The 19,318-nt window shown below is 51.5% G+C and overlaps 2 protein-coding genes across 2 annotated transcripts; both read right to left on the bottom strand.

Moving 5' to 3' along the window:
* Window positions 1-6,437: 6,437 nt before the first annotated feature.
* Window positions 6,438-9,640, bottom strand: LOC124958608 (5-hydroxyisourate hydrolase-like). Its single transcript, XM_047516844.1, has 4 exons — window positions 9,382-9,640; window positions 8,878-9,017; window positions 7,146-7,281; window positions 6,438-6,642 (listed from the first exon to the last, which is right to left on the bottom strand). The coding sequence occupies exons 1-4, from the start codon at window positions 9,460-9,462 to the stop codon at window positions 6,547-6,549; spliced, it is 453 nt and encodes a 150-aa protein (XP_047372800.1). The 5' UTR covers window positions 9,463-9,640; the 3' UTR covers window positions 6,438-6,546.
* A 3,688-nt stretch (window positions 9,641-13,328) lies between these two features.
* On the bottom strand, window positions 13,329-14,547 carry LOC124958483 (dysbindin domain-containing protein 1-like). Its single transcript, XM_047516543.1, has one exon. The coding sequence runs from the start codon at window positions 14,360-14,362 to the stop codon at window positions 13,886-13,888; it is 477 nt and encodes a 158-aa protein (XP_047372499.1). The 5' UTR covers window positions 14,363-14,547; the 3' UTR covers window positions 13,329-13,885.
* Between the last annotated feature and the right edge of the window lie 4,771 nt (window positions 14,548-19,318).

Below are 19,318 nucleotides of genomic sequence, written 5' to 3'. Positions count from 1 at the left end.
TAGTGAGTGGAAAGTGTGCTGTGTGTTAGAAGAAGTATGGATGAGACGGCCGGCACTACTGGGTCCAGGTTCTCACCCCAGTGCTTGGTCCTTTGTTCATGTTGCTTCATCCTGAGCAGATATCCTCCTCAGAGAACCACCTCTGCATGTTCTTAGGAGCCAAGGAGCTTCTTGCCCCAAATAGACCCAGACAGATACCTTAATTGAGTCTTAGCAGACTACCTGTCTAAATGTTGGCTACTCCAGGCATCAGTCTCAGGCCCTCTGCACCATTGAGTTCTCCAGATGACCTAGGAAACCTAAGGAGTTCTCCTTAGCAGCTTGATCTTTGTATTTCTGAAACTTGCATCCTAGACTAGATAACACCTGAAGCCCAGCTGTCTACTCAGTCTCTGCATGGGTGTTCCATGGGCAATTCAAACTCTGCAAATTCAAAACACCTGATTGGGCCCCAAATTTCCCTCTGTCTTCTGCTTTTCCATGGTATAACTAATTGATGGGGCCACAAAACTTGTGTCATTCTTGGTTGTTCTCTTGGCCCAACCCCATATGTTCAGTGCTTTAGTGCTTATGTCATTTCTGTCTTAAATCTGTGTTTTATCATTGTAGTTCTGACCCTGTCTCTTACCCTGATTGCTGTGAGTCTTCCTTACCCCTGTCTCATCACATGCCTTCCCTGGAGTGACCCTTTGTGTATTTCAGATCATATTTCTTCTGCTCAGTGACTTTGTTGTCACCAAGTAGGGTCTGTGTATGCCTATGCTCCAGAGGCCTCCGATGTCTTTCTCTTGCTGCTCTAGCCTTGATTACCTCCCGTCTGCTCCTGAAGTAACTGGACACAGTTGCTGTTCCCTTTGCCTGGATTGTTCTTTATACAGATCTTAGCATGACTGGCTTCTGTGAAAGCAAACATCAGATTTTTGCGGGAAAGTCACTGTCCAGCCTGTTGCTCATCAGGTCAAGATGATAGGTTCAGGTAAAGCTGAAATATTAACAGGAAATCCAAAACCACCATGCAGCTGCAAAGCATCCTAATGTCCCTTTTATTTGAGATCTCAGTAAGATGCCTCAATTTGTCTGATGCAGAGCTTCAGAGAAGAGGCCTTAGCACTCTATCCTAACTGTGGTTTTCAGAAAGGACACCACCTAGCAATCAGACCTGATGTGGACCCACCACACAGCCCTGACTTGCTGTGTGCTCATCCAGACGTCTTCTGTAGCTTCCACTTTACCACTCTTCCACCAAGCCCTGTAATGTGTTCTCCAGCAGAGCAAATGCCCATGATTCTCCTGTGCAGGCTTCCCTTATAACAAGCCAGTAAACTGACTTGAACTACAGGTCTGTCCTTCGTGGGCTTTGGATGAGGGACCTGGAGAGCCCTGAGCTTTGCATCATACTTTCACTTGATAACTCCCTGACCTGTTCCTCACTGTCTGTTTGACCCTGACTTTCAGGTCTGATTCTAGGACTGTGGAGAGCCTGAGGAAAGAAGGTACCAGGGCATATCTTCTCTTTTCTTCGTTTGTGCCTATTGTGGTTAAGATTTGGGTTAAGGGTTAGGTTTTGAGTTAGGGGGTTAGGGTTTGCATTCAGGGTATTTAGGGTTTGGGTGATGATTCAGGATCTAGGGTACAGGTTGGGGTTAGGTTTAGGGTTAGAGCAAGGAGTAGGGAGATTGGAGGGATGTATCAGTTTGTTTGCCTGGGAATCCATGGTGAGGCTGGGGGCTTTGACCTGGTGTCATTCAGGAGCCTTCTGAGAATTTGGGAGAGAAAGGATGTGTCTGACTTCAGTTTTTGTAGGTTTTTCTGGATGCTGGGTTGAGAAGACTTTCTAGCACTTTTGCCTCATGCCTGAATGTGGTTCAGCTCTGATAGACTGGACAAAACTGGCATAGCAGATTGCAGCCAAGCATGAGGGTGCTGAGCTCTTGGGCTTCCGGAATGTCTGGCCTTTTCTGAGAAGCACAGTGACTGGTGTCAGATTTATACAGTGATAAGAACCTATGTGCTTGAGGCCTGGATGTGGTGGTGTTATATGCTCAGAGTGCTCCTATGGGTAAAAGTACTGCTTTAACAAATGACTAAATTTTTTATTCAAAGTTTTAATATATATTGTTAAAATAATTTTTGAATGCAGCTCTAAACCACAGTGAGGCAAATTAAGAGCCACACGAAACTCCTATAGAGAGCTGCTACTTTCCAACTTATGGGAAGGCTGGGTGTTTTTGTCTAGATCTTCAGTGTCCCCCAAAGGGTATATTATATGTTAAATGCTTAGTTGCCAGCCCTGTGGTGCTGTTGGGATGTGGTGGAACCTTCAAGAGGTGAGACCTAGTGGAAGGAAGTGAGGTCATTAGTGTGTCCTTGAAGTGGGTATTGGGACCCCCACCCCTTCCTGTGTTTTCATTTGCTTCCCAGCAGCCATGAGGTAAGCAGGCCTCTACATACCAGAGGCTTAAAGTGACAGGGCCAAGCATTCAAGGACTGAAATCTTGGTAAATGTGAACCAAAATAAACCTATCCTCATTTTAGTATACTTACTTCAGGTATTTTGTCATGGCAACTGAAAGCTGACACTGAGGAAACTGAGCTGTGTTTACTACTCATGTCTGTTATCTCTCAGGCTCAGAGCTGATCTCACTGAGGGAGTGTGTGGAGGTTCACAGAACTCTCTTATTCTTGGCATGCATTTTGAACTTGGAGGTGATAGGAACCCAGCAAGGAGCAGCAGCAGTGGCAGCAGCAGCAGCAGCATGGGGTTTATTGGTGGACTTTTGCAGGGGAGAGGAACAGGGTTGTCCTGAAGGGAGTGGGCCTTCCTCTGGCTGGCCGTCTAGTGACATCGCACTCTCACCTGTGCAAAGACACACGGAGATCTCCAGGATAAGGAGTGACTTTAAGAGGCTCCTTAGAGGTCAATTTCTCATGAGTACATTGTGTAAGAATGTGTCAGAGCCCCTCCATCAGAAAGTAACCTGCCTCCAGAGTTTATTGACTCAGGGCACATAAGCCAGATTAAAACAGTCCGTCATGCCAGGGAGGAAATGTGGGGGTTTCTAAGACCAATGGACTCACTCAATACCAGAGCAGCTTGTACGTATGCTAGTTTGGGGGGCCATAATTATCACCCACTATGCACTCCTAAAATCAGTGGTGAGCTGGGTGCCATGGTGCACACCTGTAGTCCCAGCTGCTTGGAAGGCTGAGGCCAACCTGGGAATCTTAGTGAGACCCTGTCTCAAAACAAAAATAGAAAAGGGGCTGGGGGTATAGCTCAAAGAGCAGCCTTGGTTAAATCCCTAGTACCAAGAAGAACCAAAAACTACAAAACAACAAAACAAACCCTACCAGGCTGAAGACATGGCTCCCTACGTGTGCAAGATCCTGGGCTCCACTGCTAGCACTGCCAAAAAAATAAAATCAGTGGCTAACAGCTGGCGGCAGTTACTCAGTGTCAGGGGGCAGCATGTCTAGAATAGTGGTCTCCATAGCTCCCAGCTTGAGCAGACTCAGACTTGAGAAGCCTGTGGGGTCAGTGCTCACTGGAACAACACAAGTGCAGGTGTTGATGTGCGGTGCCTGTCCCTGGCTGAGGATGGCTGCCTGGCCCTTGTGCCAAGTGTCGCCATGAGCATTCGCAGGAAACACTCCACTGAGCCTGTCCTGCTCCTCGTTCTTTGGTAGAACTTGTTTGTGCAGCCATTGTTCTGACCACCATGGGTGCTCTTGGGCCCTGTTTAAAGGTTCCTTTTTGTGTGTGTGTGGTTCTGGCAATGGAACCCAGAAGGTGGTTGTTCTTGGAAGGATTGAAATAAACTAATTGGAGGAGGAAAGCAGCCAGATGCACACACTGATGGAAGTGTCATGAGGAGGCCTTTACTGACGTCCAGAACTGCTATGACATCACACTTAACAGCCTGGGCATCACCAACCTCCTCAAGGTGCTGATGTAGGATGGGCTGGGAGACTCTTGCCTGTCCTAAAGTGTGGGGCCACAGGCCCCAGCTCCCAGCACCCCTTTCTGTGGAAATATTGAGCAGTGCTCCTTTGCTACTCTCACTGAAATCCATAGGTGAAGTAACCTGTCTACTCTGAGATTGAAAACAGTATTTTTCTGGCATGGGTGAGGGTGATGACATAAAGGGTACTCTGACAGGCAAATGCACAGGCAGAGCTGAAGGAGTTGCGCTGGGCCACTGTGTGACTGGGGTGGGCTGTGTCTTTGTCCTTCAGAAACTGCTGTGGCAAAGAGAGAAGTGCAGGTTAACTAGGTGCTGGCAGCTGCCAGCCTACCCTTGCATCCTTGTGTTCCACAAGCTTAAGTGCCAGTGTGACCAGTGGGCAGCAGTTACCATTTCTCAGATGCTGGCAATAGCAGGGTTTCCTGGGTGGAGAATGGCCCTGGTGGAGTCCTGGAAAAACGCACCCTCCAGGTTTGCAGACTACTCTTTATATGTAAAACGAACCTAGGTCCTCAGTGTGGTTGTGGTTGGCAGCACCTGCTTGTGATCAGGAGAGCACCCAGCCTGTGCCCCACTGGACTAGCCCCTCCTGCACCTTTACCTGGGCCGACAGGAGCAGACTGAGAACAGGGGAACCATTCTTGGAAGAACACTGAATTGGGAGATGGGAGACCCTCTCCAGAAGGTGCAGGAGATGAATTAGAAAGGCAGAGGAAGATTGGGAACTATGAAGGGACAAGCAGATCATGGTGGTGAGTTTCCTGATGTGTTTGTCCCCTCCGTGACACTTGCTGTCCTGTGCTCAGGAGAGAAGGCACATCTGGGGAGTCTCCCAAGTAGGGCTTGGCCCTTAGGGCAGGAAGGGAGAGATGGGGATGCTGGATCTCCCTTTCCTTTGACTGTTCTGAGGCTCAACAGTGGGTGGGTGCTGAGGGAGATGCGGCCCTGTTCTTCCACATATCCACTGTCTGGCCTGGGTGCGGCCCAGCTGCTGGAGTCTTCAAGTTGTTTCTGGCCATCATTTCTGGTCTGGCTGTCTGCCAGAAGCCTGTGTTACATGTATGCCTGTAAATCCTGAATGCTTTCAATCCCCCATGCCTTTCTCTCCAGCACAAAAACACATTTTAAGATCACTCTTAAAGACTGAGAGACCTACAGCTGGAGCAGTGGTTCAAGGAGAGTGAGGCATGGAGCTCAGATTTGTCAGCAAGATCTGCTGACAGGGGATTGGATGTGGGCAGATCTGTGGGACTCTGTACAGTAGCTGGGGATATGGGATCATACATGTGCCACCCTGGGCCGTGCTCTAGGGAACAGTACTGCGTGGAAGCCTGCAGTGTGACAGCACAATCCCGTTTCCTTCGTAATAGGAATAAATACTTTTACTTGTATAGGGAACATTTTGAAAAGTCAGTGGATGATCACCATGGTGGCCTCCAGGACATGGCTGCTGCTCCGCAGTTAGAAACTGCTGGTTCTGAGCCCTTGACAGGCCCATTGAGGGGAAGCCAGCTCATTCAGGGGCAGATCCTTCTAGGGCACGGTGAGCAGGGCAGGCCCAAGATGGCTATAGCCAGGTTCCCTCGTGGAGTCTTTGTTGACTGTTTTTTGTATGTAGCCAAGGTCATGAACACCCTGATTCAGTGTACATACTCAAGGTTGTAGATATTTGCCTGTGAACATGTGCCCACTTATGTAACCTGTGGGCAATGTGCCTTCTTTGTCAGGCCTTGATAAAAAAAAAGGCCTATGGAAGGACTTGGGGCAAAATGGGGCTGGAACTGGATGCTGGGGGCTGCTGCTGCCTCTGAATGAAGACTGTCTATGAGCCTAACTGTGCCTCGCATCTTCCTTCACCTGCTGGATTCTGAATGTGTTTCCCAGGCTCTGAGCCTCTACCCAAAGGTTTTTTGCTGCTGCTGCCAGGCTTGCTGCAAAGAGGCAGATGTGCAGTGCGGGCTTGAGGCTTTCTCGCCATCTGTGGAGTGTGTTCATTCTGAGAAGTCCCACAGGTAGCTTTTCCACAGTGATTCATCAGCACACAGTTTGGCTGACCATTAATGCCTTCTGCCCAACACAAAAATTCCAGGCCCAGAGGATTAGCTGTGTGTCAAGTTTCCCCATTCCCTGTGTATAGCACTCCAGCTGAGTTTGCTGCACCACCAACCTGCCCTCTCACCATCCTGACCTGAGGCAGCAGCCCTAAACTTTGAGGTGAGCACCCCCTGAGCTGCCTGGGGAGCACCCAGCTGTTGGAATGCAGGGTTAAGGACAGTTGCAAAAGCCTTGTCTGCTGAACCCCAGTATATAGGGCTGGATGGGAACCATGGAGTCTTGGTTTGGAGGATCAAATGGGGAACACAGGGCCAGTCCGAGCAGGCCAGGCTGGGACTGATGAGGCCAACTCTTCAGGACTCATCCCTGATTGAGAAGGGGCTGGGAGCGTCCAAGCGACTTACCCACACTTCTGGCTGAGACACAAGCACTGCAGATGCAGCCTGACTTTATTGACGTGGGTCATAACAGACCCCAGGCATAGGTCTACACCACTGGCTTTATTGACCTGAGTCACAGCTGCCCTCTAACTCCAGCTCCCTCGGTAGATGGTGTAGGACCATGGGTTCAGCAGCAGAGGCAGGTGAAACTTCTGGGTCTCCTTTGTGATGGTGAAAACAACCTGAGAGGAGCAGAAAGGCACCAGAAGAGAGTGAGGGACCTCAGCAGAGGAGCTGCCTGGCCCCAGTGCTCCCTGGGAAAGCAGCCCTGATGGTGGGGCAGCCGGAGCCCAGTGGTGGACTGGGGCCTTCCTAAGGGCTGAGGATAGAGGTGAATCCTCCCCTGGTCATGCTGGATGTGAAAAAGGCCAGGTGCTTTGACTGGCTCCAGATGAAGAGGGAGGCAGTAAGGGAAGCTGGAGCCAGGGCAGATGAAAACCATCTATGAAGAGGGGACGAGTCACCCCCAGCCTGCCTCCCCCAAGCCTGACCCAAGGCAGCCAGGAAGTCTCACGATGCCTCGGGTCCCAAGACCCCTTCCCTGTGGGAGCTCAAAGCAGGTGAGCTCACATGCCTGCCACCTCCCTGAGAGAGGTGGGACCAGGCTACCAGTGAGGCCTGGCTGAGGACCGGCCTGCAGGTCAGCGAGTCCAGGCCTCCACCCCTCCACCCCCACAGCACTCACCTCTACATATGGGTAGAAGCTCTCCTGTCCCCTCTCCTCCCAGTAGCCCTCCGTGTCAAAGGACAGCTTATAGGTGCCTGGCTTCATCTGGCCTGGGCTCAGCAACCCAAGGCAGCGGCCACTTGGGTCTGTGTAGCTGGGAGAGGATGGGTTGCTGAGCTCAGATGCGGAACCAGCCTCCCACAGCCCTCTGGGTCTGACCCCTGTGGCCTGAGACACTTGGAAGCCTGATGCAGACGTGACTGAGCAGAGATAGTGGGGCAGTTTCTAGGGACACTGCTGCACTGCCTATTTAGGAAATCAATAGAGAAGCAAAAGGGGGAAAAATTCCCAGTTTAACTTATGAGCAATAATCACTTCATATTTGGTATATTTTTCTTAGATTTTTTTTCTATGCTTAACTATGTTTATTTACAAACATTTTTACAAAACAAAATTTTTTTCATAATCTGCATTTTTCACATTGTGTAGATGTGTGGCTTTCTGGGTCAATAACTGCCAACCTTGATAACATGGTGGCCTGTTTCCAACTGCACAAAGGGTCCACAAGAAGTGGGCTGATCCCTCATGGAGGGTTCTGAAGGCCTGTGGTTTGGCTTTGTCTCCTCTTCAACACCCACATCATGTGACCAGCTGGGCTGTGAACTGAGTCTCACTGGCGAGAGGGTAGGGAGCACCAGCACACTGTGGTGGTGGGCTCCAGGTGAGTGCAGTGCCATGCTGACTAGCGATGACTGCCCAGATGGAGCCTGGTCCCTCATCCCCAAGCTTCTTACTTATTTTTTCTTTTGGGATGGAACCCAGGGGTGCTCTCCCAGTGAGCTACATCCCCAGCCTTTTTTTTTTTTTTTTTTTTTTTTTTGAGGCAGGGTCTCACTAAGTTGCCAATACTGGCCTTGAACTAGCAATCCTCCTGCCTCAGCCTCCCAAGTTGCAGGGATTACGTGCCTGCACCCCTATGCATGGCATCCCCCGACTTTTATGAAGAGCTGAACAGGAAGAGAAGGAGCTGCATCCTCAGACCCTGAACCTTTGGGGCTCATACCCTCTTCGATAACCTGCTCCTCCCGCCCACCACTCCCATGCTGGAAGAGAGGCTCTTGAAGCTTGAAGCCTGCCTCATTTGGGAAGGAGGGTCTGGAAACCCACTCACACAGCCAACTCAAGGGCTTCTACACCAGAGCCTGTGAAGGGAGCAGGAGCCGGGGCGGGACAGGGGCCCAAAGCCTGGGCGCTGTGAGCACACCAGGCTGAGGAAGCCCTGCTTTTATTTCATCCTGCCTGTTTTCCTGGCTGTAAAATGGTAATTATGCCCAGAGGTTGTATGGAGAATAAAATTAAGTGTTAGCATGCTGAGTGTGGAGAGAGCGAGGCCTTTTAGATGCCATCTCAGGTCCTAACTCAGGCCCCGGGCACATACTACTCCACCCCAGAGGCCTCAGCACACTCTCTGTCGTCCCAGGACGACGGATGAGACAGCTACTTCACTGTCCTCCTGTTTTCTCATGAGGAAACTCAGGCTGAGAGAGTCAGTAGGGGAGGGGCCAGGTTGTGAACCCGTGGACCTCCAGGCTGAGGGGACAGTTGGGCAGCGGTCTGCTCTGTCCTCCAGGCCTCAGTGCCTGCACTCCTTGACTGTCTGGGATCCGTCCCAGGGTGGGATTCAGGAAGGGCTGGGGCTGGGGGAGCAGGTGCTCTGGATTCCCTCCCAGCTCCAGGGCCTGCCTCCTACCTTTTGCTCAACTCTGTCCACTGCTGGCTGAGGTCCTCAAGCCTGGATAAATGGAGGCAGAGGCCACAGATTGGGAGCCCAGAGGCAGTGTCTAGCACGTGTGTGGTCAGTGGGCTGTCCTCAGGTTCCAGGCCATTGCTCTGGATCACAAGATGGGCAGGGTGAGCTCCCTAGGGCTTTGCACACAGGCCCCAGTCCGAGTTCACATCTCTGATGAGGGTAAACAGCTCAAATGACCGGAGGTTCGGCCAGGTGCAAGGGTCACTGGAATTGCTGAATGGCAGGTTGAGGTGCCAGGTTTGCAAACCATGCCGATCTGTGTTCTTCCATTGTCCCCCACTTTTCCTCCCTCCAGTTCCAGCCCCTCAGTTCCAACCGGTTTGTGGCTTTATTTTCCCAGAACCCAGACTCTCCTGCGTCCCTGGTTCTTGGGTGCCCTAGGAGCTTAGCCTCCCAGGCAGATGAGGAGACAGGAATTCTGAGGTCCAGGCCTGTGCCCCTTACCTCAGGGCAGCCCAGATGTCGCTGGAACGACAGCAGCCGCCGGGCTGCCCTGGAGATCTTGTCCTGACCTGCAGCTCTCATCCCGGGACTGCGGTGCACCGGCAGAGGTCGCCCCGCCTGGCCACGCTGGCCCCTCGGTCCTGCCCCGCGACTCCGTAGCCGGCGCCGTTCCACCTCCACCGCAGTGCCCACCAGGAGGGGCACCGAGGGGAGGTCGGGGTCAGCGCAGGCCTGTCGTGCAGGTGTGGGCCCGCGGGGAGGGCGCGGCCAGAGGCGGGGCCGGAACGGCGGGGGCGTGGCCAGAGGCGGGGCGTGGCCAGGGGCGAGGCGATATATCTGTCAGAGGCCGCAAGGGGTGGGAGAGCGCGCAGCGTCACCTCGGGGTGTGGTGGGGCGGCCGGCCAGTGTAGCCTGTGGATCCCAGAGACCCGAAAAATTTTGATAGAAGGCCCTCATCAGGGCAGGAGGATTTCCAGTTCCGACTACCCCGACGGCCAAGGGTCGTTGCCTCAGTTTCCTTATCTGTAAAATGGGAGCACACGAATCCCGAGGAGTTGTGAGAGGGTGTCAAAGGACAGGGTCAAGGTCCTTGCCCCTACCTTACTGCCCTGTCTTCCCCTCCTTCCCATACTGATAGGGCAAGAGGATGCGCTCTGTAGGAGAGGCAAGCAAGAGATGGATGTGTAGGGTGTGACTTCACAACTGTGGCACAATTATGTGGCATGTAGAGAATCGTGTGATTTAAGCAGAGGCTTTCTATATTTAAAATCTGGAATGATCTACACCGGATGTTGGCTGCTAGTTGTCTTGCTCCGGCACCGGGGGTCGTTTTTCTCCTTGCCAAGTTGCAGTTCTAGTTATGCGAAGATGAGCTGAGCCAGCATGGGTTATTCGTAGGTCAGGAATCAGGCCCCTTCAGGCAGATCCGGGAGCCCCCTCCACAAGGCTGTGTGTGTTCAGTGGAAACACTCTGGGGCAGTTAGATAATATCATTTGAGGTGTGAACACACCACTTGGCTGGACTTCTGTTTAAGAAAATGACCCCAGGAGGTGGCTCTGGTTTGTTGGGGCAAATGCCTGTGTGGCCAGAGACCAGAAGCAACCAGGCTGACCTACTGGGGACCAACTAAGTAAGCCTCTCACACACCAGCATGTGCTACAACCCTTTTAGTGGGGAAGGGCTTGTTTGCAAGTAGAGAACCGTAGAGTGGGAGGAAAGGCTGTGAATTTCGCCTCCACTGCGGAGATCCGCTTGCCGCACCGCACACCCACCTTCATGGTGTGCCATTATCCCAGTTCTTCTGAGGAAGAACAGGCACAGAGAGGCCCTAATCAGAATACGCCTATCTAGTAGAATGCACAAAACATGATGATGATGGACAGATGCCTCTCACAGGTTTGTGGAGAGGAGACTTATTTTCCCTTTAGACTTTTGTGTTCTTTTTTAAAAAAAAATTTTAGTTGTAGATGGACATAATACCTTTATTTTATTTATTCATTTTTATGTAGTGCTGAGACTCAGACTCAGTGCCTCACACATGCTAGGCAAGTGGTCTACCACTGAGTCACAACCCCAACCCCTCTTTTTCATTTTTAGTAACTTTATTTATATGCATGCATACATACAACACATGTGCACACACAGCACACGTGTACACACACACACACACACACACACACATTCCTGTCTTGCTTTTACCTCTGAGGATGCAGAGTTTGAAGGAAACCAGGAAAGGAGCCAGGAGAAGCCATGGGAGGAGCCTGGCAGCAGAGGGAAGGAGCAGTCACTTTCCAGGAGACTGGGGCATCCCCTTCCTGACCCAACTCTACCCTCAGTATCCTGACAGTCAGCCTCCTTTACTCTCCATCTTTCTGACTTTGTCTCAGGTTGCTCTGAGAAGAGGGGAATGACCCCCAACCTGTTCTACACTTACTCCCTTAAAGGGCCAGTTGGGCCCAGTGGGCACAGGTGAGACACCATGACAGGTGGAGTATCCTCTGTATCTTTCTGAAGGACTCTCCCTGCTGAGATTGAGACATCTTGGCTGTCCAAACTGTGGAAGGTGAGAGGGGAGCTGGAAGAGATGTGAGGGGTGGTTTGTCCAGCCCCGGGCTTTCTGGGCTCCAGGATTTGGGGACATGAAATATGGATGGCAAATATTCAAACCATAACACCATTCTTTGAGGTCAAGGCATGGGATGATGAGCTGTATTTAGCTTAAATGTGCAAACTTAGGTTGAATAACCAGAACAGTGAATTTCAGGGGTTATGCATCAGGACTAGGCAACGGCACAGCTCTCTCTGCAACTCCAAACAAGCTTATTAACAGAATCCAAGCTCAGTACGCAGTTGCAACCTGTGGAAGGAGCTGAAATTAAAAGTCAGGATGGGGGTATGAAGCTGAAGCATAAGATCCTCAAGCTAATCAGAGGTGGGTCACAGGGGCCCTAAAGGCAGCCTCCTCCAGGTTCTCCAGGTTCTCCCCTACGTGTGAGTCTGTGGAGCTCCTGAAGTTGCCTCCATGTCTGTCTGTCCTTCCCCAGAAGGCTCCTATGGGCAAAGATGCAGGCCTGGGTTGTTGAGCCTGCATTTTCCTGAGTTTATCACCTGCATGTACAACTTTTTAATCTCTTTCCTTAGGCAGGAGCTGCATCTACAGGTGTTTCCATACAGAACCCACTTTCCCTCTGTGAGGTGTGCAAAGGTAAGGGCAGGCCAGGTGGTTCAGGTGTGGACCAGAGCAGAGGCCTGGGGGAGCTCAGAGACCTCAGGGCCTCCATGGCGTGGTCGCATGGCAGTTCTGCTGTTCATTCACCTGTTGAAGCACATCCTGATTCCTTAAGGTATTGGGCCATTGAGAACAGAACTACTGTACGCAATAGCATGCTGTCATCTAGAGATACATTTTTGAGGCAGTTGTCTATACTCTTAGGATCATGTGGTGACACCATGTCTAACTTCTGGGAAAATGGCCAGCGTTTTGAAGGTGGTGAGCTGTTGTGTGCTCCACCAGCAATGCACGAGAGTGCCTGTGGCTGCTCATCCTCCCCGCGGTGGATGCTGCTTAAGGAAAGACCTCGCAGCTCAGGAGGTGTGCAGTGCAGTCAGGGTTTTAGTTTGTGCTTCCCGCATGCAGGTGATGCTAAGAATCATTTCTGCTTTTTGCCATCTGGTATCTTTCCTATGAGTTGTCTGTTCAGGTCTTCACCCACTGGGTTGTCATATTGTTGAGTGTCTTACTATAGTTTGGACACAGGTTTATTTTAGACATATACTTTCCAAATGTTTACCCAGTCTTTGACTTGTCTTTGTTTCCTTAATATGAATTTTTACAGAGTAATTTAATACCGTCCACATTATCAGTTTTTTTCTTTCATGGATTTGTTTTGGGGGCTGTATTTAAAACCTCATCATGAATCATGTGGTCATGCACACCTTCTAGAGTTTTACATTTTTTTTTTTTTTTTTTTTTTCAAAACCAGTCTTTGATTCACATTCAGACCAGAAGCCTATTCTGTGTCCCTTAGCACATAAAAAGGAATTTTGGGAGCAGCTGAGCTGGGTGCCTCTGACATCCCCACAGCAGAGAGGGTAGACCTGTTGGCCCTGCCTCCCTGCCCCTCCTTGGACTGTTCCCAGGATACAGGCCCCAGGGTCACAGAGTCCTAGAATGTGTTTGATAGGCTGTGGTGGGGCCGGGCAGTGGGATGTGGAAAACAGACACAAGTAGGTGCCCTTGTAATAGATGTGGGAGGTGTTGGGAGGTGTTGGTCTGGGAGGTGTTGCTGAGTTCTGAGGCAGTCTGGCAATATTTGGTGTTCTGAGCTAGGGAGGAGATGGGCCAGGCCCTCAGCCTTGGGCTTTCCCACCCAGGGACCAAGAGAAGCAGGCACAAGTCGTAGAGGGGGGCCTGGGGAAGGGGACCTGGTACCAACAGTCCCTCCCTTGGGCAGATGGAGGGAACAAGGTTGAAATCAGGGTGAAAGTTTTTGGACTGAGCCCCCCAGTGCTTGGCCTGCGGGGGCATAGTGCCCCGGGAGCCACTGCCAAACCACCTGTGGCTTCCAAGCTTGGTGGCATGAAGAGATGCTGAGATCGGAGACCCCAGGGGGTCTTGGAGTGGCTTTCATAGACTTGGGTCCCCCTCACCCAAGCCTGCTGGGGAATCTTGTTATAGACAAGAGCATTGCTGCTACAGACGGAAGTTTTCAGAAGGCCTAAGCCACCATTGTTCATTCCTTGCTTCATCCTCAAGCAGTGACTCCAGGTGGTATGGCCCCTGTTCCAGGGCCCGGAAACCAGCTGGATATAAGGCCACTGGGCTGTGCTTGTGCTGGGGTGACCTGAGGCCTGCCCTGGCAACCCTACCCTGACCTGATGTCAGAAGGCTTGTGGGGCGGGGTGGAGGGGCGGAGAGTGTCCTGGGTCTGGAGTGTCTTGCTTTGCCATCCCGGTGGTGGTCCAGCGTCAGGCCTGTGGTGTCTCTGGAGCTGATGGAGATGGCTAGTCCTCCTTGGGTCCCTCCACGGTGAGAAACGTGTCCACAATGGCAGCCTGTCGCTCTGGGTCACTGAGGGGCTGCTTCTCACGGTTCTGCTCAGCCCTTGTCTTCGTCCAAGAGGGGGAACGCAGGCAGCCAGCCCTAGGCAGTGGGTGCAGACCTGCCGGGGATTCACTGGTCAGGTTCTCGTCGTCAGAGTCGGCAAAGACCTCGGCCAGCTCCTGGTCTGACATGTCTGTTAGTTCAGTGAGGTCCAAGAGGTCAAAATGGACCTCCAGAGAGGAGACGCTGCTCAGGGGCTGCCTCCTCTCCGTGACCTGCAGGAGCCCTGGTGCTGGTATTGGGATGCCCACCTCCTCCTCGGCCACAGGTGTATGGCAGCTGTCCTCTGTTCCATGAGCTGGGACACCCAGGGCAGCCTGTGGCGCCTCCACCTCCTTAATGATCTCTCCGGGACCAGCGCCCTCCGGGGGATCCATGCGGACAGCGGGGTCTGGAAGGGGCGCGGGCGGCGGTGGCGTCACCCGGCCCGGGCGCCCCAACAGCTGCAGCGGCGACTCGGCCCGGGCTCCGGGCGCAGCGCATCGGGGCAGCAGCCTGGGGGCCGCGGCGGCGGGGAGGAGCCCGCGGGGCGGGGCGCGCAGCTGCTGCGGGTCCCGGGTCCCCTCCCCATCTCGAGTTTTACATTTTAAATGCAAGTCTGTGAAGTATTTTGACAGGTTCTGGGGTCCAGATGTGTGCCTTCTCGAAGTGTGTCCTTTTTCAGTCAGTGGTGTCTAGTCTAGGTTTAGAAAAAGCTTGCTGGGAATTTCGCTGGGAATGCACTAACTCTGCAGATCAGGTCTGAGATAATTTCATCCTAACTATATTGAGGCCTGAACAAGGAATATCTGTGCATTTTTTTATATTGCATTTGATTTTTTTCTCCTGTTCTAAGATTTTTCTGCAAGTATGGTTGTACCTTAAGACTCACATGCAAGTACTTCAATTTCAGGGTCGCTATTTTAAATGTTAATGTTTTAAAATTCTCTTATTCCAGTTTACAAATTCCTCTGCTTCTGCTCCATGATTACTGATAGATAGGAAATCAATGGGATTTTGTCTATGGGCCATATACTTTGCTACTTCTATCTGCATCCATTCTGATCAAGACAGGATGGTGGGCTCTACTTCTTTTTGATTTCCAAAATCATGACCTGGAATAATGAGTACTATGAATTTCAGAGTTTCACTGTGACTAGCACAAGGGGGTGCACCCAGCTGAACAGTGATCACTCAGTGTCCTGCACTGCCCACGGCGACCAGCAGGGTACGCTCACAACAATTTTCTGACCACCTGCAAAATTTGGGGAGGGGTGTGTTCTGTGTCCTCTGCAAGTTTCCTTCTCCTGGGGACCCACCTGGGAGATACCACATCTGGGGACGCGCGGGGTGAGGAACACAGCTTCCTTAGCCTGAGGATCCACCTGGGGAGACACCATGACCTGGGGATGCTTGGGTGACATGTCTGTGGTGAGGACCAGAGCTTCCTTCTCCTCAGCACCTACCCATGGAGACACCGCTGTGGATTCAGGATGACTGAGGTCCATGTGAGGAAATCATGAGGAGGGAGGTCCCTCCACACTGCCTGCTGTGCTGAGGAAGAAGTTCTGCCATGTTCTTTACTTTCCTGGGTAATATCTTGCAGAGCTTGTTTTACAACAGTATTCCTTCCTGAGACTTTGGCTGCTCATCATTATGACAAGTCAATGTGTTTTGTGTGGCTTGAGTTTATTTTGGGGGAGATACAGAAGGGCACAGAAAGTAGAAACACAGAAGTCCCCTCAAGATGGTGCAGGGAGGGCCCAGCACCTGGAGTCTCACTGGGGCCAAGGGAAAGGGCTAATGTGCACCTGATTGCTTGCTCTTATTCATGTTTTAATAACTAATTTTTCTTATAGTGTTTAAGTACTTGAGAAATATTGAAACGTCAATGCGTTAAAATTCAAAATTACTTTAAGTGTAAATGTTGTATTTGTGTCAGTTCCAAGAAGAACCTTGTGGATGGGGTGCCCAGCAAGTGTGAGGACATGGCCTCAATCCCAGGCACTATGAGAAAAAGCAAAACAAAGAAGCAAAACACAGCCTTGAAGATCTATGGTATAAATCATCTACTCTTACCAGTAAGTTGGTGATGAGTAAAGGAAGACTTAAGACATATTAATCAAATGCAATGCACACTCCTAGTTTGAACCTGATTTGTTTGTGTCTAAAATTTATTTAAAATAGCTGGAGAAAACAGTGCATTAATTGGGTATTTGATATTAAAGAATTATGATTATTTTCAATCGTGGTTGTGTTAAAGACTTCTTTCCATTACAAGACTACAATTTTTTAGAAGAAACTTGATGATGCTGGGTTTGCTGAGTGAGTCTGTTCACAGTGGGGTGGGCCCTCTGGCAAATTTCACAGTAGTGATGACTGCATGGGCAGTTTCTTGACTGCAGTGCCCATGATCACTGGGTTACTAGGGCCAGCATGTGACCTGCAGCTCCTATGAGCCTTACATTGAGGGTCATGTGGGCAGAATGCTGGACTACACTACCCAGAATCCTGAGGGGCCCACAGTTCCCAGGAGCCTCTGGTGAGAACTGCATGGGCAGAACAACTACTACCCAGAATTAATGTGGGCTCTGGGCAACAGTGTGGCTTGCAGTTACCAGAGGCCTTTGTGGGGAGTTCTTTGCCGGGCAGGCAGTTGCTGGGATACATGATCTAGAATCCTTAGTGTACCAGGGCAAGCACGTGGCCCAAAGATTCCAGGGGCCTTCATGGTGAGTGCTGAGGAGCAGAATGTTGGACTATGTAGCTTCTCTTGTGCTGGGCTAGCTCATATGCAGGGTAAGGGTGTGGAGTCAAGGCCCAGACTCAGAGTTGGGTGGAAGCAGGCTTGTGGCAAGCAGTCTGCAAACTTGTTTATTGTGGGAACAGCTATACATTTTATAGGTTTCTTGCCCAATCACAATGTGCCATGGGGGATAAGACTACCAGGTTCCTATATGGATTCCCTTGGTAACCCTGAGTCAACTTGGGGCAGTTGTTTACTTTCCTAGGTAGGAGAAGAGGAACGCTCCTCCCTGCAAGTTTTCCTTACACACTTGAGACGTTCACTGCTGCCAGCCAAGAACTGGGATTTCTCCCAACAGGACTATACTGTCCCGAGTCTCAAGGTGGCTTGTTAGAATGCAGCAAGCAGCTCCCAGGAGCTGCTGGGGTGAGAGCTGCAAAGGATAGGATGGCCTGCAGTACCCAGAATCTTTCTGGGCCTGCAGTTATCAGAGTCCTGTGGAGTGAAGGCAGCATAGGCCAAATGACAGACTGCATTACCTGTAACCCTTGGGGACCTGCAGCTTTCAGAGACCTGTGCAGTGAGGGCTGTACTGACAAAATAACAAACTATGCTGCCCATTACCCCTGGGTGCCTGCTGTTCCCAGGAGCCTCTGGGGTGAAGGTTGCAGGGGCAGAATACCAGACTTCAGTGCTCAGAATCCCTGGGGATGCCTGCATACCCTGTAACCCTGACTCCCAGAGGTTTCTGTGGTGAGGGTTGTATTGGTATAGCACACTACCTAGAATCTGCAGGGTACCAGGGAAAGCATGGGGTCTGCAGCTCCTGTGGTCCTCCCAGCAAGGCTGTGCAGACAAAACACTAGGGTACATTATCCAGAACTCTCAGGGGCTGCAGCTCCAAAGATTCTTTGTGGTAATTGAGCAAGAACACTGCACTACACGAACCACAATCTTCAAGGACTACAGCTCTCAGAACCCTCTGTGGTGAGTGGGCAAACCATTGGACAGCATTACCCACAATCCTAAGAGGGGACTTTGTCTCCCAGAATCCTCTTCAGTGAGTGGGCAAAATTCGGGGCTACATTACTCACAACCCTCAGGGGCTGTAACTCTAAGGATCCTCTGTGGTGAGAACAGTAGGGCAGAAAACTATACTACCCAGAATCCTTGGGGGAAGGTGTTGTCCAGGTGAGAGTGCAGCCTGTAACTCCCAGAGGACTCCACAGTGAGGGCTGTGCAGGCAGAAGGTCAGACTATACTACCCAGAGCCCCTTGGGGCCTGGAGCTCCCAGACACCTTCTTGTTTTGGGTTGCATGGACAAGTGTTTTATTGAGTACCCAGGTTCATCTAGGGCACCTAGGCAGATCCCAGGAGCCTCATGGTGAGGTCCACTTAGGTAAGATGGACTGCATTACTCAGAACAACCAATGGCCTACAGCTCTCAGAGTAGAATGAGCTACAATACCCAGAATTCCTGAGGGCTCAGAACTTCAAGGAGACACTATAGTATGCTCTGCACCAGCGTAGCACTAAAATGTCCATGATCCTTGGGGTCTGCAGCTCCCAGATACCTTCTTGTCTAGGGCTACATGGGCAGAACACCAGACTATACTTCCCAGAATCCCTAGGGTTCCTGTGTGATGGGAGCCTGCAGTTCCCAGAGACATTTGCAAGGAGGGCTGCATTGTAGAATATTGGACTACACTACCCAGAATCCTGGGGGTATGCTACTTGGAGCCTCTGTAGGCTTATGGGGTGAGGGCTGCACTGGCAGAACACCAGATTATACAGTACAGAGTCTCTGGGAATTCTGAATGAATGTGTAGCCTGCAGTTTCCAGAAGCATCCACGGTGAGAGCTGAATTATCTAGAATTAATTATCTAGAATGCCCCAGGGAAGCGGGGTGAGGCCTGTAGCTCCCAGAGGCGGTCATGGGTTTTGGTCTGAAGTCAGGTTCTCCTCACGCTGACAGTGGCCACCAGGGATTGAACACAGGGGTGCTTAACAACTGAGCCACAACCCCAGTCATTTTTATTTTTAAATTTTGAGACAGGGTCTTGCTAAGTTGCTTGTGGTCTCACTAAACTGCTGAGGCTGGCCTTGAACTTGTGATCCTCCTGCCTCAGACTCCGAAGCCACAGGGATCACAGGCGTGTGCCACGGCTCCCAGCCTTAATTTCTTTTTTAAAAACCCATGATCGTAAAATGGGGCAATCTCTGGCTAAGTCACTCTGTCCACACTTCCCAGAGACCTCTGCAGTGGCAGCTTCTGGTCTGCGGCTGTTGTGGGCCTGGGAGAAGGGCCTAGGGCTCCCTGCTGCTGGCGTGTCTGCGCCTCTGCCCGCCTGGGCTCTGGCAGCAGCCGCGCTTGGCCTGGAAGAGCGCAGGGCTGGGGGCTGGGGGTGGTCTCCTGGACTCCCTTCCCTCCTCTCCTGAGGTCCCGCTCCACGACGCCACGACAACACGGCCTGACCCAGTTACAGCAGAGGGACCGACTGCTGTGGAGGACCGCAGAAGCCCAGGAGGCCAGGAGCCCCCAGCCTGCGACCAGGGCGGCCCGGCGGGGGGCGTGGCCGAGGGGCGGGGCCTCGAACTCTCCTGAC

This window comes from Sciurus carolinensis, chromosome 1 (genome assembly GCF_902686445.1).
Source record: "Sciurus carolinensis chromosome 1, mSciCar1.2, whole genome shotgun sequence".
Lineage (NCBI taxonomy): Eukaryota > Metazoa > Chordata > Mammalia > Rodentia > Sciuridae > Sciurus > Sciurus carolinensis.
Note: the sequence above shows the minus strand (reverse complement) of the source record. Positions and strands in the feature narration are given on the sequence as shown.